At 47.5% G+C, this 19,479-nt stretch overlaps 1 protein-coding gene across 1 annotated transcript in view; it reads right to left on the reverse strand.

The window, feature by feature from the left end:
• LOC126282450 (uncharacterized) overlaps positions 1-19,479 on the reverse strand; it is a 162,907-nt gene that overhangs the window by 59,845 nt on the left and 83,583 nt on the right. The window contains exon 5 of the mRNA XM_049982106.1: positions 6,371-6,513. Within this exon, the coding sequence (XP_049838063.1) occupies positions 6,371-6,513 (143 nt within the window). The remainder of the gene's footprint in view (positions 1-6,370; positions 6,514-19,479) is intronic.

Below are 19,479 nucleotides of genomic sequence, written 5' to 3' on the forward strand. Positions count from 1 at the left end.
GTGAGTACAGGACAAACTAAGTAGCAGCCTATTACACACCGAAACTGTACCCACATTACTGCCGCATTCCCAAGTGTGTAACGGTGGCATACGTAAGTTCATCTCTCAGTATTTGTTTACTAACAGCCGCTCACACAGTTGCAGATGACATGATGTATGCCGAGAAAAACGGCAACAGAAAATGTACAGAAAATATGCCACAAACAGCGACAACAATTCTTAAAAACACGTTATAACGTACAAAAAATAAGGTATTACGGCAATATCCACAGAAAACTATATTCAAAAAAAAAAATTTGAAAATGTAATAATGTGTAAAGTGTTTGTGTAACTATGCTGTTTCCTGCATGTTTTAGATTTAAAGAACCCACTAATGATGGCGATATTTGCCGTTGAAACTAGTTTCGGAATAAATAATTAAACAAATAACAGGAAGTGTTTGGCATCAAGGCGGACTCACAATTTCCATATTGTTGTTTTTCGGCGACAACACGTTCACAGTGCATCCGACCTCCGCCAGCTTTTTCCGGAATCAAGGACGCTAAACTGGGCTACGTTAGACTCTACAGGGTACGCCTGAAACGTTCGGTGAATGCTCTCAGAAAATAAAGGAAGCTAGCGTTACAAACGAAATATCTTTACTGGTCTTTAAATTGACCGCCATTTGCTACAACACACTTCTGGAATTGGCTATAAGCCTTTTGGAAACTGTCAGCAAGTGCTTCTTGCGTAATCGCTCGAAGTGCCGTGGTCACATACTGTCGAAAATTCGCATCATTGCAGGAGATAAGCCCTGGTGCTGCCAGTACTATGCTGAGACCTAGGCACAACCAATGCCATCGTGTTCATCGTCCTCCCCGCCTCCTGGGAGTACAAATTCATGATAGATCAAGCCCCTCTCGTATTTTGTCAGCCTACTTATTTTGGGAGGCGGGGAAGATGATGAACAACCTCCCATTGCCTATCGCTTAGTCTCCGGATTGTTTTGGTAGAACCGGGTCCCCTATCCTGTAATGAAGCGGATATCCAAAAACGTGTAACCACGGCGCTTCGAATGATTCCACAAGAAGCGTTTTCTGACAGTTTTCAACAGCCTTACAATCAATATTGGAAGCGTATTGTAGCTGATGGTGATTACTTTGAAGGCCAATAAAGTTATTTTGCTTGTAACGTTCGTTTCCTTTATTTTCAGAAGTTACTTCCACCCCCTGTTGTGGGATGTGGGCCATGACGCCTGTGTGTTCGCAGACGAGTGCTGCGTTATGGCTTCTGCCATTAAGAAGACATCGAATGCATGTGGCTGAGCTACACTGACACCCCAAAGATAATGGTATAGGCATGCGTATCCGAATACAGAAATATGCAACTAGGCAAGTTACGGCGCTGCGATCGCCAACGTCTATATAAGACAAGTGTCTGGTACAGTTGTTAGATCGGTTACTGCTGCTACAATGGCAGGTTATCAAGATTTAAGTGAGTTTCAACGTGGTGTTATAGTTGGCCCACGAACAACGGGGCACAGCATCTCTGAGGTAGCGATGAAGTGGGGATTTTCCCATACGACCATTTCACGAGTTTATCGTAAATATCAAGTCTCCGACACCGCTGCTGGCGTAAAAAGATCCTGCAACAACGGGACCAACGACGGCTGAAGAGAATCGTTCAATGCGACAGAAGTGCAACCCTTCCGCAAATTGCTACAGATTTCAATGCTGGGCCATCAACAAATGTCAGCGTGCTAACCATTCAACGAAACATCATCGATATAGGCTTTCGGAGCCGAAGGCCTACTTGTGTACTGTTGATGACTGCACGACACGAAGCCTGGGGCCGTCAACATCAACGTTGTTGCCTAATCGGACGAGTCTCATTTCAAATTATGTCGAGAGGATGGACGTGTACGGGTAAGGAGACAACCTAATGAGTCCATGGACCCTGCATGTCAGCAGTGGATTGTTCAAGGTGGTGGAGGCTCTGTCATGGTTTGGGGCGTCTGCAGTTGGAGTGACATGGGATCCCTGATACGTCTAGATACGACTCTTGACAGGTGACACGTACGTAAGCATCCTGTCTGATCACCTGTGCATTCTGACGGACTTGGGCAATTCCAGCAGGACACTGCGACACCCCACATGTCCAGAATTGCTACAGAGTCTCTCCAGGAACACTCTTCTAAGTTTAAGCACTTTCGCTGGCCACTCCCCAGACATGAACATTACTGACCAAAACTGGCATGCCTTGCAACGTGCTGGTAAGATGAGATCTCAACCCCCTCGCACTCTTACGGATTGATTGACAGCTCTGCATGATTCACGGTGTCAGTTCCCACCATCACTACCTCAGACATTAGTCGAGTCCATGCCACGTTGTGTTGCGGCACTTCTGCGTGCTCGCGGGGCCCTACACGAATTAGGCAGGTGTACCAGTTTCTTTGGCTCTTCAGTGTATATCTGTCTCGAGAAACACTTGGTGAGTACTGTATATTCTTTCCTTCATTACTGGAATACCCAGGTTAGTATTTCGAATGTATGAGATGAAGAGGCACACATTCTGTTACATAGTCGAGATGATTTTAGGTGACACTGAAAAGCAAGATTACAAGCAATTTCAAATAAATTCAGCAAAACAGTGATATGTCAGTTACCCGCCAGTGACTGTCAGTCAGCATATGTGCGAAACACAAACATAAATTTTAGAATAAGATACCCTGAACACCTGAAGCACTCAAAAGCAGAAACACATTGCCTACACCATATTTCAAAACCACATCACATGGCGGAATTACCATCCTACTGGCATAAAAACACCAGTAAGCAATAATAATAATTCGTAGACAATTAATGACCACGTACCACGACACAGAAATGATCCTCTACAGAATCTTTAGTCGTCAAAAGCGATATACGCCACCCTCCTCACTTGAATATATTGTTTTTGGAGGTTATAATACAGGCTTAAAATTTCTAGTTCAGATTTTGCCTGTGCTGCAGATGACATGTTACACTGAGTAATGATATGAGGCTGAAATGACTAAACAGCCAGAGAACATACATAACATAGTATAACATAACGTTCAAGCTGATTCGCCTGAAGAAAACTCTCTGCGTTCGGGGGTGAAATTGGTTGCCCTAAGACCACGAATGTACTGGTGTACTGATTTTAAAAAAAATAGGCTGTCTTTGGGTGATGTCGATCATCGGCGGGTGATGTCGGTTATCAGTGGAAACCCCTGATGTCCGTGCCATTGTGACTGTAGCCTTAGATTACAAATACTATGCTTGGCACTAAAATTGCAGCATCAGGAAGGATAGCGAACAGCAAAATTTCGGTACTGTGCATACACAATGTAGTAGTGGATGATCAAAACTGAAATGAAATGATCGTATAGCACGCAAGAGGGCTGTTCGGCCAGCACGTGCAAATCCGTCAGGTATGTATGCTATTTTGGTCACTCTGTAAATTCTGTTTCTTACGTAAATATCGATATGCGTAGCTCACACATGTAGGCTGTAGCTGAGTAACCTTTGACTATTGCCCTGCCTGACTGATGGATATTAAAGGGGCGACAGTACTTTAGTGCTATTCTGTAGTGTAATGACTGGCCCAGCAATGAACATACGTCAGGTGAAGGCGGAAATGGTTGTCATCGGTGCGCCGGGCATGAGTCAACAGCAGGCTACTACAGGTGACATCCAAACCAGCGCAAGCCTAACCACAACGGGTCAAGTCTGCAGGCTGTGTTCACGACAAAGACATTCATGACGACCGTTCAAGCAACGAGCCTCACTAGGTAAAGAGACACTTAGTTCAACTCTGTAAAGAAGGAAGGCCGCACAGAAATACGGCATCAGCCAAGCACCTGTGTCCGCGATATTGTCCTCTAATAATTTCCATTTCTATCGAATCCACTTTGTGCGAGAACTCTACGGTGATGTAATTGACAGGCAAGTGCAATTCTGTGAATGATCTGAAGCTGATATTTTCTTCAGCAATGAAGCTAATTTCCATTTGAACTGGACGGTGGCCGGCCGGAGTGGCCGAGCGGTTCTAGGCGCTACAGCCTGGAACCGCGCGACAGCTACGGTCGCAGGTTAGAATCCTGCCTCGAGCATGGATGTGTGTGATCTCCTTTGGTTAGTTAGGTTCAAGTAGTTCTAAGTTCTAGGGGACTGATGACATCAGAAGTCAAGTCCCATAGTGCTCAGAGCCATTTGAACCATTTTTGAACTGGACGATGAATAGACGTAACACTGTCCACTGGGTAAATGACAATCCCCATGTCACTGTCGAGGCGTACACTGAGACAAACCGGAGTTAAATGTATGGTGTGGCATATGTGAGGATATACTCACTGCTCCCATATTTTGTAATGGATACCCAATGCAGCATGCAACAGACATCATCTTGAAAAAACATGAAAGGTTTTCTTGCAACACGATGGCACACCTGTACACTTTGGAAGAAACGTCCGCCGACTCCTCAGTGATGTACTTCCTGGGCACTGGATTGGTGGGCAGGGTCCAGTGGAACGGCTACCTAGGTCGCCAGATCTCACTCCACTGGACTTTCTCCTTCAGGCGAACCTCAACTCTACATTTTACACCAGCAAGATTAGTTGACCTGCAGGAGAAATATCACCAGAGCCTGTACAGAAATACCAACAGTGACGCTACCGTCAGAGTCCAGCACTCTCCATCGTCATGTTAGACATGTCGTCTGCAGGTACGTGCGGACAACTGGCTGGAGATGACGACTCCACTATACTGCTAAGTATCAGGCAATCCAGATGTGAAAATTACCGAACTATCAGTTTAATAAGTCACAGCTGCAAAGTAGTGACGCGAATTCTTTACAGACGAATGGAAAAACTGATAGAAGCCGACCTCGGGGAAGATCATTTTGGATTCCGTAGAAATGTTGGAACACGTCAGGCAATACTGACCCTACGACTTATCTTAGAAGAAAGATTAAGGGGAGGCAAACCTCGCATTTAAAGACTTAGAGAAAGCTTTTGACAATTTTGCCTGGAATACACTCTTTAAATTCTGAAGGTGGCAGGGGTAAAATACAGGGAGCGAAAGGCTATTTACAATTTGTACAGAAAGCAGATAGCAGTTATAAGAGTCGAGGGGTGTGAAAGGGAAGCAGTGGTTGGGAAGGAGTGAGACAGGGTTGTAGCCTCTCCCCGATGTTATTCAATCTGTATATTGAGCAAGCAGTAAAGGAAACAAAACAAAAATTTGGAGTAGATACTAAAATCCATAGGGAAGAAATAAAAACTTTGAGGTTCGCCGATGACATTGTAATTCTGTCAGAGACAGCAAAGGACTTGGAAGAGCAGTTGAACCGAATGGCCAGTCTCTTGAAAGGAGGATACAAGATGAAGATCAACAAAAGCAAAACAAGCATAATGGAATGTAGTCGAATTAAGTCGGGTGATGCTGAGGAAATTAGATTAGGAAATGAGACACTTAAAGTAGTAAAGGAGTTTTGCTATTTGCGGAGCAAAATAACTGATGATGGTCGAAGTAGAGAGGATAGAAAATGTAGACTGGCAATGGCAAGGAAGAGTTTCTGAAGAAGAAAAATTAGTTAACATCAAGTATAGATTTAAATGTCAGGAAGTCGTTTCTGAAAGTATTTGTATGGAGTGTAGCCATGTATGGAAATGAAACATGGACGATAAATAGTTTAGACAAGAAGAGAATAGAAGCTTTCGAAATGTAATGCTACAGAAGAATGCTGAAGATTAGATGGGTAAATCACACAACTAATGAGGAGGTATTGAATAGAATTGGGGAGAAGAGGAGCTTGTGGCACAACTTGACGAGAAGAAGGGATAGGTTGATAGGACATATTCTGAGACATCGAGGGATCACCAATTTAGTATTGGAGGGCAGCGTGGAGGGTAAAAATCGTAGAGGAAGAGCAAGAGATGAATACACTAAGCAGATACAGAAGGATGTAGGCTTCAGTAGGTACTGGAAGATGAAGAAGCTTGCACAGGATAGGGTAGCATGGAGAGCTGCAACAAACCAGTCTCAGGACTAAAGACCACAACAGCAACAATCAGGCAGTCATCTACTGAAGATGCACCATTTTGTTAATACGATTAAGGCACATGTGTAGCATACATTCGTCTGTTTGTATTTTCACTGTGTCCACTAATTACGACTTTTTCTTGTTGGCCAAGACAATCGAATCACCAAGGTCGATTTCTGAATCGACGTGAGCACTATTAACGTGTACTTTTAAACATCAGTAGACATTATAATTTTAGTGGAATTCTCTAGGAGAGTGTACGACATTTTTCATACGCCATGGGTAGCATGTGTAGAGTAGAATATGTTTGACAGTGTAGCTCACTCACCTGGGAGTCTATGAAGAGGAAGTGCATCTGCAGGAAGGTGAAGAGCGCTCTCAGCACGGCGAGTGTGAAGCGCGCGTCACCGCCGCAGCCCGCGTGCACCACCGCCTCCAGGGCGCCCTCCGCCAGTGCTGCCAACCCCAGCACTGCAAACACACCAGCAGCTTCAGCATCGCACTCACTACATCTACAAGTAGGCGTGCAGTTTTAATTATCGCTCCTAAAAAAGCTAATTACATGATTAGCAGCTCCTATAAGCGATAAGTTTTGGAGGTACATGTGCTATCTGATCAGAAGTACGAGGACACTCCTATGTATGGCAGAACTGACCACCAGATGTCGCGACAGGCAAGCCCGTTGGTATAAAAGAAGGTGTGGAGTTTTGCGTTGTTAGCAGAGTTGGTCGGTCAGGTGAGCTCAGAAACTTCGAACGTGGACTAGTCGTCAGATCTCATCTGAAGTAACAAATCCATCTGGGGATTTCAACGCTGATAAAGCTAACTGTTGGTAATGTGATTGTGAAGTGGATACGTGAAGAAGCAGCCGTAGCTGAACATAGACCAGGCAGAGCTCATGTAGTGACAGATAAGGACCGTCGAGCAAGGCGGAGCGTGACTGCAAAAAATCGCACGAAATCACCGTAAGGAATCACTTCTGAGTTACGAAATTCTGCCAGCAGTCCAACTAGCACAATAATGAAACTTCCTGGTAGATTAAAACTGTGTGCTGGACCGAGACTCGAACTCGGGACATTTGCCGTTCGCGGGCAAGTGCTCTACCGACTTTTTTTTTGCTCTACCGTCTTTTTTTTATTTTGCAGCTTATAAGAAAACAAATAAAAACCTCTTGTGCATAAAAATAAAAGACGACGTTCTTAATAAAATAACACAATATCCTTTGAAAACGGAAAACATAAAAGATAGCTATATTTCCGCAACGGCCTTCTATTTTTATTTTTTTTTATTTTTTTGTTAACATAAATGAGTATACAGTCTCACCATCTGCAGCAAACTTTTTTTTTTTTTTTTTTTTGTAGGAGCACAGGAGAAAGAAGGCAAATAGGCTGCAGATAGAGAGCTATTTGTGAAAGGGAGAAACATGTATAAGGAGAAAAAAACTTAGAAGAGGAGGAGAAAAGAGAAGTGAAATAAAATAGGAATACTTTCCGCGCCATGCTCCACTTTGGCGCGCCATCAGAACAACATGCATTCTATCATTGACCATTGAAGGGAAACGTGGGATCGTCCAGTCTTGGCTGGCACTGTTCGTTGAGATTCCAGCTTTGAGGCGGGTTGGTGAAAATACTCTGTAAATAGTTCGCGAAAGTGGCCCGATAGTGTCGATGTCGGTGAAGGGTGTGGTGATGTACTTGGAGGCGTGCACAAAAGTCCGCCGGATCGACGATGTCGTCCCGGAAGAGGAAGTTGACAGCCATGCCACTGATCCATGTGTTGGCGTGCCACTTAGCCGGTGGAAAGTAGGTCGTGTCGGGATATATCATCATAGTAGGAGAAACGTGATGTGGTGGTACTCGGAGGTAGGAAGCCACAATTTTCTGTGCTAGGGTCCAGACAGCTGCTGCTGGCCCACACTCAAAACGATGTAAATCTGTATCTTCGACATTGCATTTGAGGCACAGGGGTGAGTCCACCAGTGCGATACGATGGACTTTCTGTCTTGTAGTATACTTGCCGTTGACGAGAAGGTACCATATAGAGGTGGTGTCAGTGGTGGGATATGGTTGGTGGATCGTTTACCAAACTGTAGGCCATGAAACCTGGGGGGGCGTGTTTCGACGGGGTTGCGGGGTGGAGACTTTCGGAGAAGGCGGTAGATGTCGTGGGTGGTCGTCTTCCTGGTCCTGGAGAGCTCGGTGCATATGTAGCTGTACTCCAAAAAGAAACGGCCGATATATGACATCGGAGGTGGGACGTGTGGCAAAGACGTCGGTGGGCGTCTCGAAACAGGTGCGAGTTTGGTGGTCAACATTCCAGTAAAACTAGCATTTTGGCTTTCCCATAACCGGAGCACAGTATTGGTGTAAAGTGCCGTAGTCCTGGCTCTCACATTAACCAGGTCGAGGCCACCATCCCGCTTCGGTAAGGTGAGAGCTTCATACTGGACTTTGAAGATGTGTCCAGAACAAATGAAATAGCCGAAAGCCGCTTGTAATCTGGCCGCCATTGTCGCAGTGATGGGCAGAATCTGCGCTATATGGGGTATCCGGGCTGCCAGATGGGTATTGACGAAGGTGACTCTCTGGCACATATTCAGCGGGTGTAGAATGTGATTTTGTATGTTGGCCCGGATGCGTTGCAGCAGCGCCCGATAATTGATCGCCGAGGTGCGGCGAATGTCTCGCGTGTACACCAACCCGAGACAGCGAAGAGTGTCCACCAGTTGAAATGGGACGACGCTGTCTGCGGGAAGGCCGCGGCCGATCTTCATGGCGCATGATTTTGCCCCTGCACTGTAACGGGTAATCCACTGCATCGCAACTTGTACGTCGGCCGCTGAACGTACGACGAGGGCCAAGTCGTCCGCGTAAGCTCGGCAGCGGAACATATGATCCCGGAGTGGAATGAATGTCAAACGTCGCCGTAATCCGCAAATGAGTGGTTCCATCGCAATGGCATAAAGCACCGTCGACAAGGGGCAACCCTGCCGTACTGAATGTTCAATCCATATAGGTTCTGTAAGTCTACCGTTGACGAGAAGTCTGGACGTTGCTCCACGAAGGAGCCGCATAATCACTTGCGTGAACGTCGGGGGAGTTGCCATTCGGTTCATCACTGCGTTTAGGAATGCATGATTGACGCGGTCAAACGCTTGTTTGAAGTCGATGGAGATTAAAGCGCCTGGCAGTCGCGAGTGTGTTGCCACAGCGATCACATCTCGATATTCACTGAGGGCTATCTGTATATTACGATCGCCGCCTAAAGATGTTTGTTCGTGGGAAACAATGTCTCGTAAGACATGTTTGAGTCGCAGTGCTAGAAGGCGTGTGAAAATCTTGAAGTCGGAATTGAGTAACGTGATCGGCCGATAACTGTCGAGTCGTGTTCGTCCTGCGGGTTTCGGGACTGGTACAAGTAAGCCTTCCGTGAACATTGGTGGCTGGTTCGCCGCGTCGGACAGACGTTCCCAGTACATGTCCCTCCATCGTGACATCATCAAATCTTGGAAGGTTCTGTAAAATTCGAGAGGTAAACCATCCGGGCCGGGAGATCGATTCAGAGACCCTTTGGCCACAGCGCCTTGGACGTCGTCGGTGGTCACTTCAGAAGTCAGGACGGTTGCAGCTGCTGCGTTTAGAGTACCAAGTGTCTCCTGGGCAACCTCAGCAATGGCCTCTGCACCGGCAGGTACTTCTTGATAGAAAAGTCTATAGTGCGTTGTGAATGCATCCGCAATGTTAGCCTGCGAAGTCAGCCGGCGTCCATCAGGTAAGTCTAAAGTTGTCATTAAAGCCTTTTGGCGTCGACGAACATTTTGAATAATATGATGCAAACAAGGTTCTTCACCGTTAATCCTATCTTGGCTGCGTGCTCGTACAATAGCTCCCTCTTGACGGCATCTGGTCAAGGTTAAAATCTTTGCCTTAATGCGTTGAGCTTCTTTTAGACGATCCGGGGATGGAGGTTGATCCATGAGTTCACGTAGAGCGCTATAGTAGAAATCAGTTGTATGGTGATTCCACCTGGCTTTGGCTCTGCCATAGTGTGTCAATGTGCGTCGGATGGTCGGTTTGGCGCACAGCAACCACCACTGCAGTGTGGTCTCGTAACGCATAATTCGTTGAACACAGGTGTGCCACGTGTCGGTGACCTGTTGCACGACACTGAGTTTCCAAGGTCCTGAACTGCACCATATAGATTGTCGACGTAGGTTCATGGTACAGATGTTGATGTCATGATCTGAGAAGGCAGACGGCCAACGTTCCGCGTCGAGGAGAACTGATTTTAGAGCGTTAGAGATGTATATTCTATCAAGTCGGCTGGCGCAGTGGCTCGTAATGTGTGTATACCCCGGGCGGTCGCCGTGTACCACTCGCCAAGTGTCGAGGAGACGAAGGCGGCGGACGAGGAAGCGAAGTTCCGGACATGTGGTGAAATGGGGGTATTGGTCTGTGCGCTCGAGAACACAGTTGAAATCTCCACCTACGATGAGGTGATCGTATCGGCCGAGGAATAAAGGTGTGATATCTTCTGCGTAGAACTGGGAGCGATCCCTCCGTTTATCAGTGCCCGACGGGGCGTAGAGATTTATGATTTTGAGTCCTTCAACTGTTATGGCCACTCCTCGCGCTGTTGGGAGGTATGAGACATCGGAAACTGCAATCCCTTCTCGGAGGAGGATGGCTGCTCCTGTGTGTTCCATAGCTGCAGAGGCGGCGTACGTCTCATATCCATAACACCCAGCCCAAGTTACTGTTCTCAGTTCTTGTAACAGGGTGATGTCGATGTCCGCTGCTCTTAGCGTGTCACGGAGCAGTTGAAGTTTAGCGTGGGAGCCGATATTATTAGTATTGATAGTAGCTATTCGGTACTCCTGATGGGAGATCCGTGCTGCCGATAGGTTCGTAGCTGGTGAAGATTGTTGTGATGGATGCTGGAAGTCCATAGAAGTCGCAGGAGTCGCCTAGAAACTTCCCCCATTTTAATGTTGGTCTAACGGAGGAACAGATCTCATTTCCGCATCAGATGGAGGTGGGAAATCCGTGTCATCCGCTGATGAAAAATGTCCGACAGATTTGACATCGGCGAGAGGTGGCAGCGACGGCCGAGTCGGCTCAGTTGCGTCGGTGACAACAGGCGTGCTATGTTCCATGGCTTCTGGGCGCGGGGCTTGCGCACGCTCTCTGTTGGACGGTTCACCGTCTTTTGGATGACGCGTCTCCGTGGCAGAGGAGAAAGTGTTATCGTGTTCTCCGTCAGAGTGATGTGCCATCTCTTCGTCCTGCGGAGGGGGCTCAATGGTCGATTCTGATGTCTTGCGGCGTTTTTTTCGTCGTTTGGGCGACTTCTGCTTTCGGCAATGAGTTTCGATGTCTGAGGAAGGAAGAGATTCACGTCGTTCCGGTACAAAAGCCGCGGGTGCTATGATGCGGTCGTCATTCCCCAGAACACTCTCATTGGTATCCTTGTGAACTTCTAGCGTGGGTGTGTCCGGTTGTTGGACATGTTCACGGGCGGCATCGCCGGTGTCAAGGTGCTGGGACGCCTCCGGGTGTATCGGACCAGAGAGACGCTCATGAACGGCGTCTTGTGTGGGCTGGACGTGCAGTGTCGCCGCATAGGTGACTGGAAGGGTGGTCGTGGTTCTGTCGGTGTTCGTATCGTCGGGCCTTAGTTGTGTGATGCGGCGTTGCAGGCATTCATTACGGACGTGGCCTTCTTTGCCACAACTGTAACATGTTGTAGGTTGTCCGTCGTAAATGACCACCGCACTGCAGCCGCCGATAGAAATGTACGACGGAACGTGCCGTTTGAGATCGATTCGGACTTGTCTCACACCATTAAGCACCGGATACGTCGTAAACTGTGCCCATTTCTCGGCTACGTGGCTCTGGACTTTTCCGAACGGGCTTAGCGCCGCGATGACTTCATCCTCATTCACCTCGAAAGGCAGTTCGAATACACGGATCGTCCGAAGGCCAAGTCCTGCATGGTCGACATCCACAGGCCCGACGTTTCCGTCGGAGTGCCGAAATTTTAGTCCATGTCGCGTCCTTTGAATAATCTCATTGCAGGCAGCGTCGGAAGTCATCGTAACATAAACGACGCTGCTAATGATCGATAGGTGTATGCCGACGAGTTAGTCATGGGGGATCTTCACGTCTTCGCGTAGGAAGCGTTCGACGGCCAGTGCTTTGGGTCGTGCGTATTCATTTGAGAAGGTGAACTTAAGAGTGTTCTTCCTGTAAGAGTTGGCCATTAGAGCGTGGTCGACTGAGAAGCGCGGTGACGAGGAAGTAAACAAACACTCCGCCCGCAGCGGCGTGGACGGCCGAGCGCGGTGCGCACTGCTGCCCTGCCGAACGCAGACTGCCAACTGAGCTACCGAAGCACGACTCACGCCCCGTCCTCACAGCTTTACTTCTGACAGTACCTCGCCTCCTACCTTCCAAACATTACAGAAGCTCTCCCGCGAACCTTGCAGAACTAGCACTCCTGAAAGAAAGGATATTGCGGAGAGGGGGGGGGGGGGGGTACTGGCAGAAGTAAAGCTGTGAGGACAGGGCGTGAGTCGTGGTTGGATAGCTCAGTCGGTAGAGCACTTGCCCGCGAAAGGCAAATGTCGTGAGTTCGAGTCTCGGTCCGGCACACAGTTTTAATCTGCCAGGAAGTTTCATATCAGCGTACACTCCGCTGCAGAGTGAAAATCTCATTCTGGAAACAATAATGATTGTGTGTAGGGAGCTAAAAAGGACGGGGTACGGTGGTCGAGGAGCTCCTCATAGGCCATACAGATCTACAGTCTCCGGTAACCGACGCTTCTGGTGGTGTAAAGAGGGACGCCAGTGGGCAATGTGTGGTAGGAACGAATGATCTGGAGTGACGAATTACGCTGTACCCTGCTGCAATGCAGTGAAACGATTCGAGTTCAACAAACGCCTGTAGGACATTACTTGCCATCATGATTAGTGCCAACAGTAAAGTAGAGAGGAGGTCGAGTTATGGTATGGAGGTATTTTTCGTGGTTACAGTTGTTGCTCTTAAGGATCCCTATATTGCGGAAAGATATGAAAACCTTTTACAGCATTGCGTACTGCGTAGGGTAGAGCAACAGTTTGGAGGCGATGACTATATGAGCTTGGCAATGGGACCTGTCGTAAAACAGTAACCGTGAGGCAACTGTTTGTTGACAACAGCGTTCCTGAAATGGATTGGCCCGCTCAGAATCACGACGTGAACACAAAATAATGCACTTTTGGGATGAGTGTGGACTTCGCTCCAGCGTCCATCATCAGTATCTTCTCTGGTTTCGGATCGTAAGGAAGAATGGACTGCAATTCCTCTCCAGACATTCAGGCACATTGAAAGTGTCACCAGCAGAGTTCAAGCAGTCATAAAGAAGAACGATCGACAATCTCCAAATTGATGTCCACCGATAGGCGTCGGGGTACTTTTGATATCTGCAGTCCTGACGCACAACGGAATCCCCGGACTACAGTGCCGTAGCATGTCGCTATATGCGCCAGAACGAACTGGCCCAACCCAGTGACAAAGTTCAGTATAGTGCGTCAGTTCGTTTCCTGCATTTGAGGGGAAACAACGCTACAACAAGCCGTGCTGAGCAGGTTGCAGCGTACCGCAGCAGCGCACCATTGTGCAAGACAGAGGTTAGGTGGTGCAAAGCCTCCAGTGTGACAACCGTTTCTGAAAGATGGAGAAAGGAGTGACTAATCGTCTGTCTGTGAAGATGTGCGTATGCAGACTGAAGCGAGGAATGAAAATTCGTACCGAGCCATCGATTCGAACCCGGTTCTCCTGCTCAGTAGGCAGATGCGCTGACCACTTCAGCTCCCTAACACAGTGGCTACGCACCACTGCACGGACTACCCAGCAAGCGCTCCTCCTCAGTCCGAGTTCCCGTTCACGCCTCAGCTCTCTTCGTATTCCCCCTAAACTGGAAAAATATTGCAGTGACTGCAGCTGTATTGGCATAGCGCCACAGCATCGAACGAAACGGAGGATGTTGCCTGAAACCCAGGCATAAGTGAGTTAATCAAGTGAAGTTATACGGTTCCAGTGACTTTTCCAAGTTCACTGCAACAATATACACTATCTGATCAAAAGTATCCGGACACCTTGCTGGAATTCAATATGTTGGTGGCCCACTCTTAGCCTTGATGACAGCTTCCACTCTCGCAGGCATACGTTCAATCAGGTACTGGAAGGTTTCTTGGGGAATGGCAGCATACGCAGGCCTGTGCTGCGATAGTGTCACGCAAGGGGTGGAAGTCCCCTCCATGAAAAACACGGCCACACCATAACAACACCACCTCCGAATTTTACTGTTTGACACTACCACGCTGGCAGATGACGTGCACCGAGCATTCGCCATACCCACAACCTGCCATCGGATCGCCACATAGTGTACCGTGATTCTTCACTCCACAATCTTCAATCGTCCATTGTTTACACTCCTTACACTAAGCGAGGAGTCATTTGGCATTTAACGGCGTGATCTGTGGCTTATGAGCAGCCGCTCGACCATGAAATCCAAGTTTTCTCACCTCCCACCTGTCGTAGAACTTGCGGTGGATCCTGATGCAGTCTGGAATTCCTGTGTTATGGTCTGGATAGATGTATGAATATTACACATTAAGACCCTCTTCAATTGTCGGTGGTCTCTTTCAGTCAACAGATGAGGTCGGCCTGTACGCTTTTGTGCTGTACGCGTCCAAACAGTGGATCTAGGGATGTTTAAGAGTGTGGGAATCGCGCGTACAGACGTATGACACAGGTGACACCCAATCACCTGACCTGAGTTTCGCGGAGCGCCCGATTCTGCTCTCTGGTGATGTCTAATGACTACTCAGGTCGCTGATATGGAGTACCTGGCAGTAGGTGGCAGCACAGTGCACATAATATGAAAACTTTTTTTTTTTTTTTTTTTTTTTTTTTTTTGAGTGACCGGGTACTTTCTATCACATAGTGTAGCTTCTTTTGTAAAGAGCCACGAAGTGTGTGCCCTGGTGCTCGAAAACAGTTTTGTCATAATTGAGGTGACAATTGAAAATGTTAAATGAGTCATGGATCAGTTTTAAACATGTTGCATGCTATTTTGAACATGGTTGTGGCCGGACGCTCGATTACAGAACTGTTCACTGTCATTACAAATCCCGCCAAACTGAGGTAGCAGTGGAAATGTCGTAGCTGTGTCGCACCAATCGTCATTACTTGTTTAGCCACATGATCACCAAGGAAGAATGCGGATGTGTCACAATCACCCAACACTACAGGGCAAAGCAAATTTGGATTCACCATTGCCGAAAAAGGTGAGGACACAACTATCATCGAGCGAGGTAATGGTAAGGGTTTTTGGGGACTGCCATTGTGTGGTGCTAACAGATTATGCACAGCCAGACTATCGCTGGAACATGCTACTGAAATCTCCTCACAAATTTACAGGAGGGTTTCAAGACGAGGAGTCGTAGGATACTGTCCAAGGGGCTGTTTTTTTTTCTCTATGACGTGGCTCCAGTTTGTTCTTCACGGGACGCTGTCACAAGTTATGCTTCTTTGGGCTTTCAGTTTCTCCCTCACCTCCTGTTTCTTCCTGTCATGACACCCAGTGACTTCTTCCTTTCTTCATGAATGAAGAAACAATTGCGTGGCAGACATTTCCAGAGTAACAACGAAATGATTGGAAAAAAGAGGCGCATTGAAGGGCCAGAAGGCCTAGCACCGGCACCAAGTTTCAAGGCTGCAGCCTGATTTTTTTTCGGGTAACAGCTGAAGAGTTATGACTGCCCCACAGTAGCTGTTTGGTAAGGTGGATGGGGGAAGAAGATTACATGAAATAATCTAAAAGGCGAATATTTGTGTCGAATGTGTATGTGGAGTTTCTAGGAAATAAGGAGAATTCGGTCTTTTTCGTATCTAATATAAGACCGGAATAAATAAGTAATGGGATGACGGTGTATGACCAGCTAAGTTGTAATTAAAAGAAAACTCTCTCCTAGTCTTTGACGCAACTGAAATGCCTTACACACCAAGCTAGTCACTGATTTCATCACACACACACACACACACACACACACACACACACACACACACACACACACACACACACACATTGCCTCAAAAACAAATTAAAGACACGACCAATATTCCAGCTCCGACTGAAGTTTTCGGAATGTTTCCTTTTCGTAAGGAAAACGCTGCAACTGCACGCCCGTTCCTCCTCGAGCCCCTTCCCAGTTATTCTCAAGTATACACTGATAAAGACAGATGTGTATCAAGGGTGCACAACAGTGGAGAAATTATCACTTAACAAGTAATAAGAAAAACAAAGTTCAAAGTTTCCGCTCAAGACCACACTCAGTTTCCACGATCGTGTACAGTACCATTATAGCGTGTCAAATAGTGTTATCAGTAAACACAGGCAGCAATCATGAATACAAGATTTCTTCATTCTGTTGCCACAGTTCTGGATACTTCAAGCTATATATAAATCATCACGACGTCGTTTTAAATTTCATTACCAGTTGTATTTATTGTATGTTATTAAGTTCAAAAATGTTCAAATGTCTGTGAAATCTTATAGGACATAACTCCTAAGGTCATCAGTCCCTAAGCTTACACACTATTTAACCTAAATGATCCTAAGAACAAACACACACACCTATGCCCGAGGGAGGTCTCGAACCTCCGCCGGGACCACCCGCACAGTCCATGAATGCAGCGCCCAGACCGCTCGGCTAATCCCGCGCTGTTGTTAAGTGCCCAGAGGCTGCTACCTTAAGTTCTTTGGTACTTATTACGTTACAGTGGTATTTTGAAGGCCACACACAAGACCTCAAGTACATATCACTTGTTGATGTTCGATGAATGCAGTCGGTAGTGAAAATTAAAGCATTTTCTCAATAGTTGTGGTACTCGCAGCTATTCTCCTTGCGGAGAGCAACTCCAGGCACATCTGCGTAATGCGGGTGGTCTGCCGTCAGGCGGCATCCACTTCCTGCACAGGCGTCTGTAGGCCAATTACGTCCACAGCAGTTTCCAGGTAGCAAGCTAGTCCAACGACAATGATAACGACGGCTCCATTTATCGCCGGGAACTCAGGATGACACCACTACAGACACAACTCTCGCCGACTAACAGCATTCCAATCGACAAGAGGAGGTGCAGGCGGCATGGGACTGTTTTCTTCCGCAAGTTACGTGCCTGAAAATACACTCCTGGAAATGGAAAAAAGAACACATTGACACCGGTGTATCAGACCCACCATACTTGCTCCGAACACTGCGAGATGGCTGTACAAGCAATGATCACACGCACGGCACAGCGGACACACCAGGAACCGCGGTGTTGACCGTCGAATGGCGCTAGCTGCGCAGCATTTGTGCACCGCCGCCGTCAGTGTCAGCCAGTTTGCCGTGACATACGGAGCTCCATCGCAGTCTTTAACACCGGTAGCATGCCGCGACAGCGTGGACGTGAACCGTATGTGCAGTTGACGGACTTCAAGCTAGGGCGTATAGTGGGCATGCGGGAAGCCGGGTGGACGTACCGCCGAATTGCTCAACACGTGGGGCGTGAGGTCTCCACAGTACATCGGTGTTGTCGCCAGTGGTCGGCGGAAGGTGCACGTGCCCGTCGACCTGGGACCGGACCGCAGCGACGCACGGATGCACGCCAAGACCGTAGGATCCTACGCAGTGCCGTAGGGGACCGCACCGCCACTTCCCAGCAAATTAGGGACACTGTTGCTCCTTGGGTATCGGCGAGGACCATTCGCAACCGTCTCCATGAAGCTGGGCTACGGTCCCGCTCACCGTTAGGCCGTCTTCCGCTCACGCCCCAACATCGTGCAGCCCGCCTCCAGTGGTGTCGCGACAGGCGTGAATGCAGGGACGAATGGAGACGTGTCGTCTTCAGCGATGAGAATCGCTTCTGCCTTGGTGCCAATGATGGTCGTATGCGTGTTTGGCGCCGTGCAGATGAGCACCACAATCAGGACTGCATACGACCGAGGCACACAGGGCCAACACTCGGCATCATGGTGTGGGGAGCGATCTCCTACACTGGCCGTACACCTCTGGTGATAGTCGAGGGGACACTGAATAGTGCACGGTACATCCAAACCGTCATCGAACCCATCGTTCTACCATTCCTAGACCGGCAAGGGAACTTGCTGTTCCAACAGGACAATGCACGTCCGCATGTATCCCGTGCCACCCAACGTGCTCTAAAAGGTGTAAGTCAACTACGCTGGCCAGCAAGATCTCCGGATCTGTCCCCCATTGAGCATGTTTGGGACTGGATGAAGCGTCGTCTCACGCGGTCTGCACGTCCAGCACGAACGCTGGTCCAACTGAGGCGCCAGGTGGAAATGGCATGGCAAGCCGTTCCACAGGACTACATCCAGCATCTCTACGATCGTCTCCATGGGAAATAGCACCCTGCATTGCTGCGAAAGGTGGATATACACTGTACTAGTGCCGACATTGTGCATGCTCTGTTGCCTGTGTCTATGTGCCTGTGGTTCTGTCAGTGTGATCATGTGATGTATCTGACCCCAGGAATGTGTCAATTAAGTTTCCCCTTCCTGGGACAATGAATTCACGGTGTTCTTATTTCAGTTTCCAGGAGTGTATATTGGTCAAACAGGCAGAGCTGTGAAAACAAGATATAAAGAACACCTATTAAGTAAAAAAGGAACGAATATACACAATTCTACTTTTGCTGAACACCCTCCTGATAGCCAGTCATACACCAAAACATTTAAAAGACAGTGTTATCCTACACAGAGAAGACAAAGGGCGTAGATTAGATCTGTGGGAAGAGTTGCAAATTTTCAAACATCTTGAGCTTAAGGACGGTAATATACTAAACGATCAGTTGAACTTTGCTTGCAGACAATTTTTCGAAAGATTTAAACCTGTACTGTTTACGGTATAACATTAATGCTGGAAACCTTAGTGGTTTATTTCCTCATGAAGTTGTGATGCACCTTCAGTTCCCCTACCTCACTACCCCTTATGTAATGGTGGTTTTGTCACCATGTATGTTTGCTACTACATCGGCCCTTATGTGATTTTGCCAGGCTCTAAAATATCGGTTTTCCCTGTAAATGTGTATTAACTGGATGGTGTACCAGTGTTCGTAATTCTTTCTTGACAAGAGCCATTATTGTCAATTTTAAAGTTCTGACATGTATACCGTTTGCGGGCTTCACTAATATAGTATGGAATTTTTTTTATAATTTGGCTGTATATGCCACTGGGCGTAAGTTTCTCGGCGTAAGCGCCTCCTGCTTTCTTGATGTATAACTACATTATTTGTACCAATGCTCCCATACTGTTTTAACGGGAGTGTTAGTTTCCTTCCTTTTTTATTGTTACTTTACCTTAGAACGTTATTAATACTGATAATGTA

This window comes from Schistocerca gregaria, chromosome 7 (genome assembly GCF_023897955.1).
Source record: "Schistocerca gregaria isolate iqSchGreg1 chromosome 7, iqSchGreg1.2, whole genome shotgun sequence".
Taxonomy (NCBI): domain Eukaryota; kingdom Metazoa; phylum Arthropoda; class Insecta; order Orthoptera; family Acrididae; genus Schistocerca; species Schistocerca gregaria.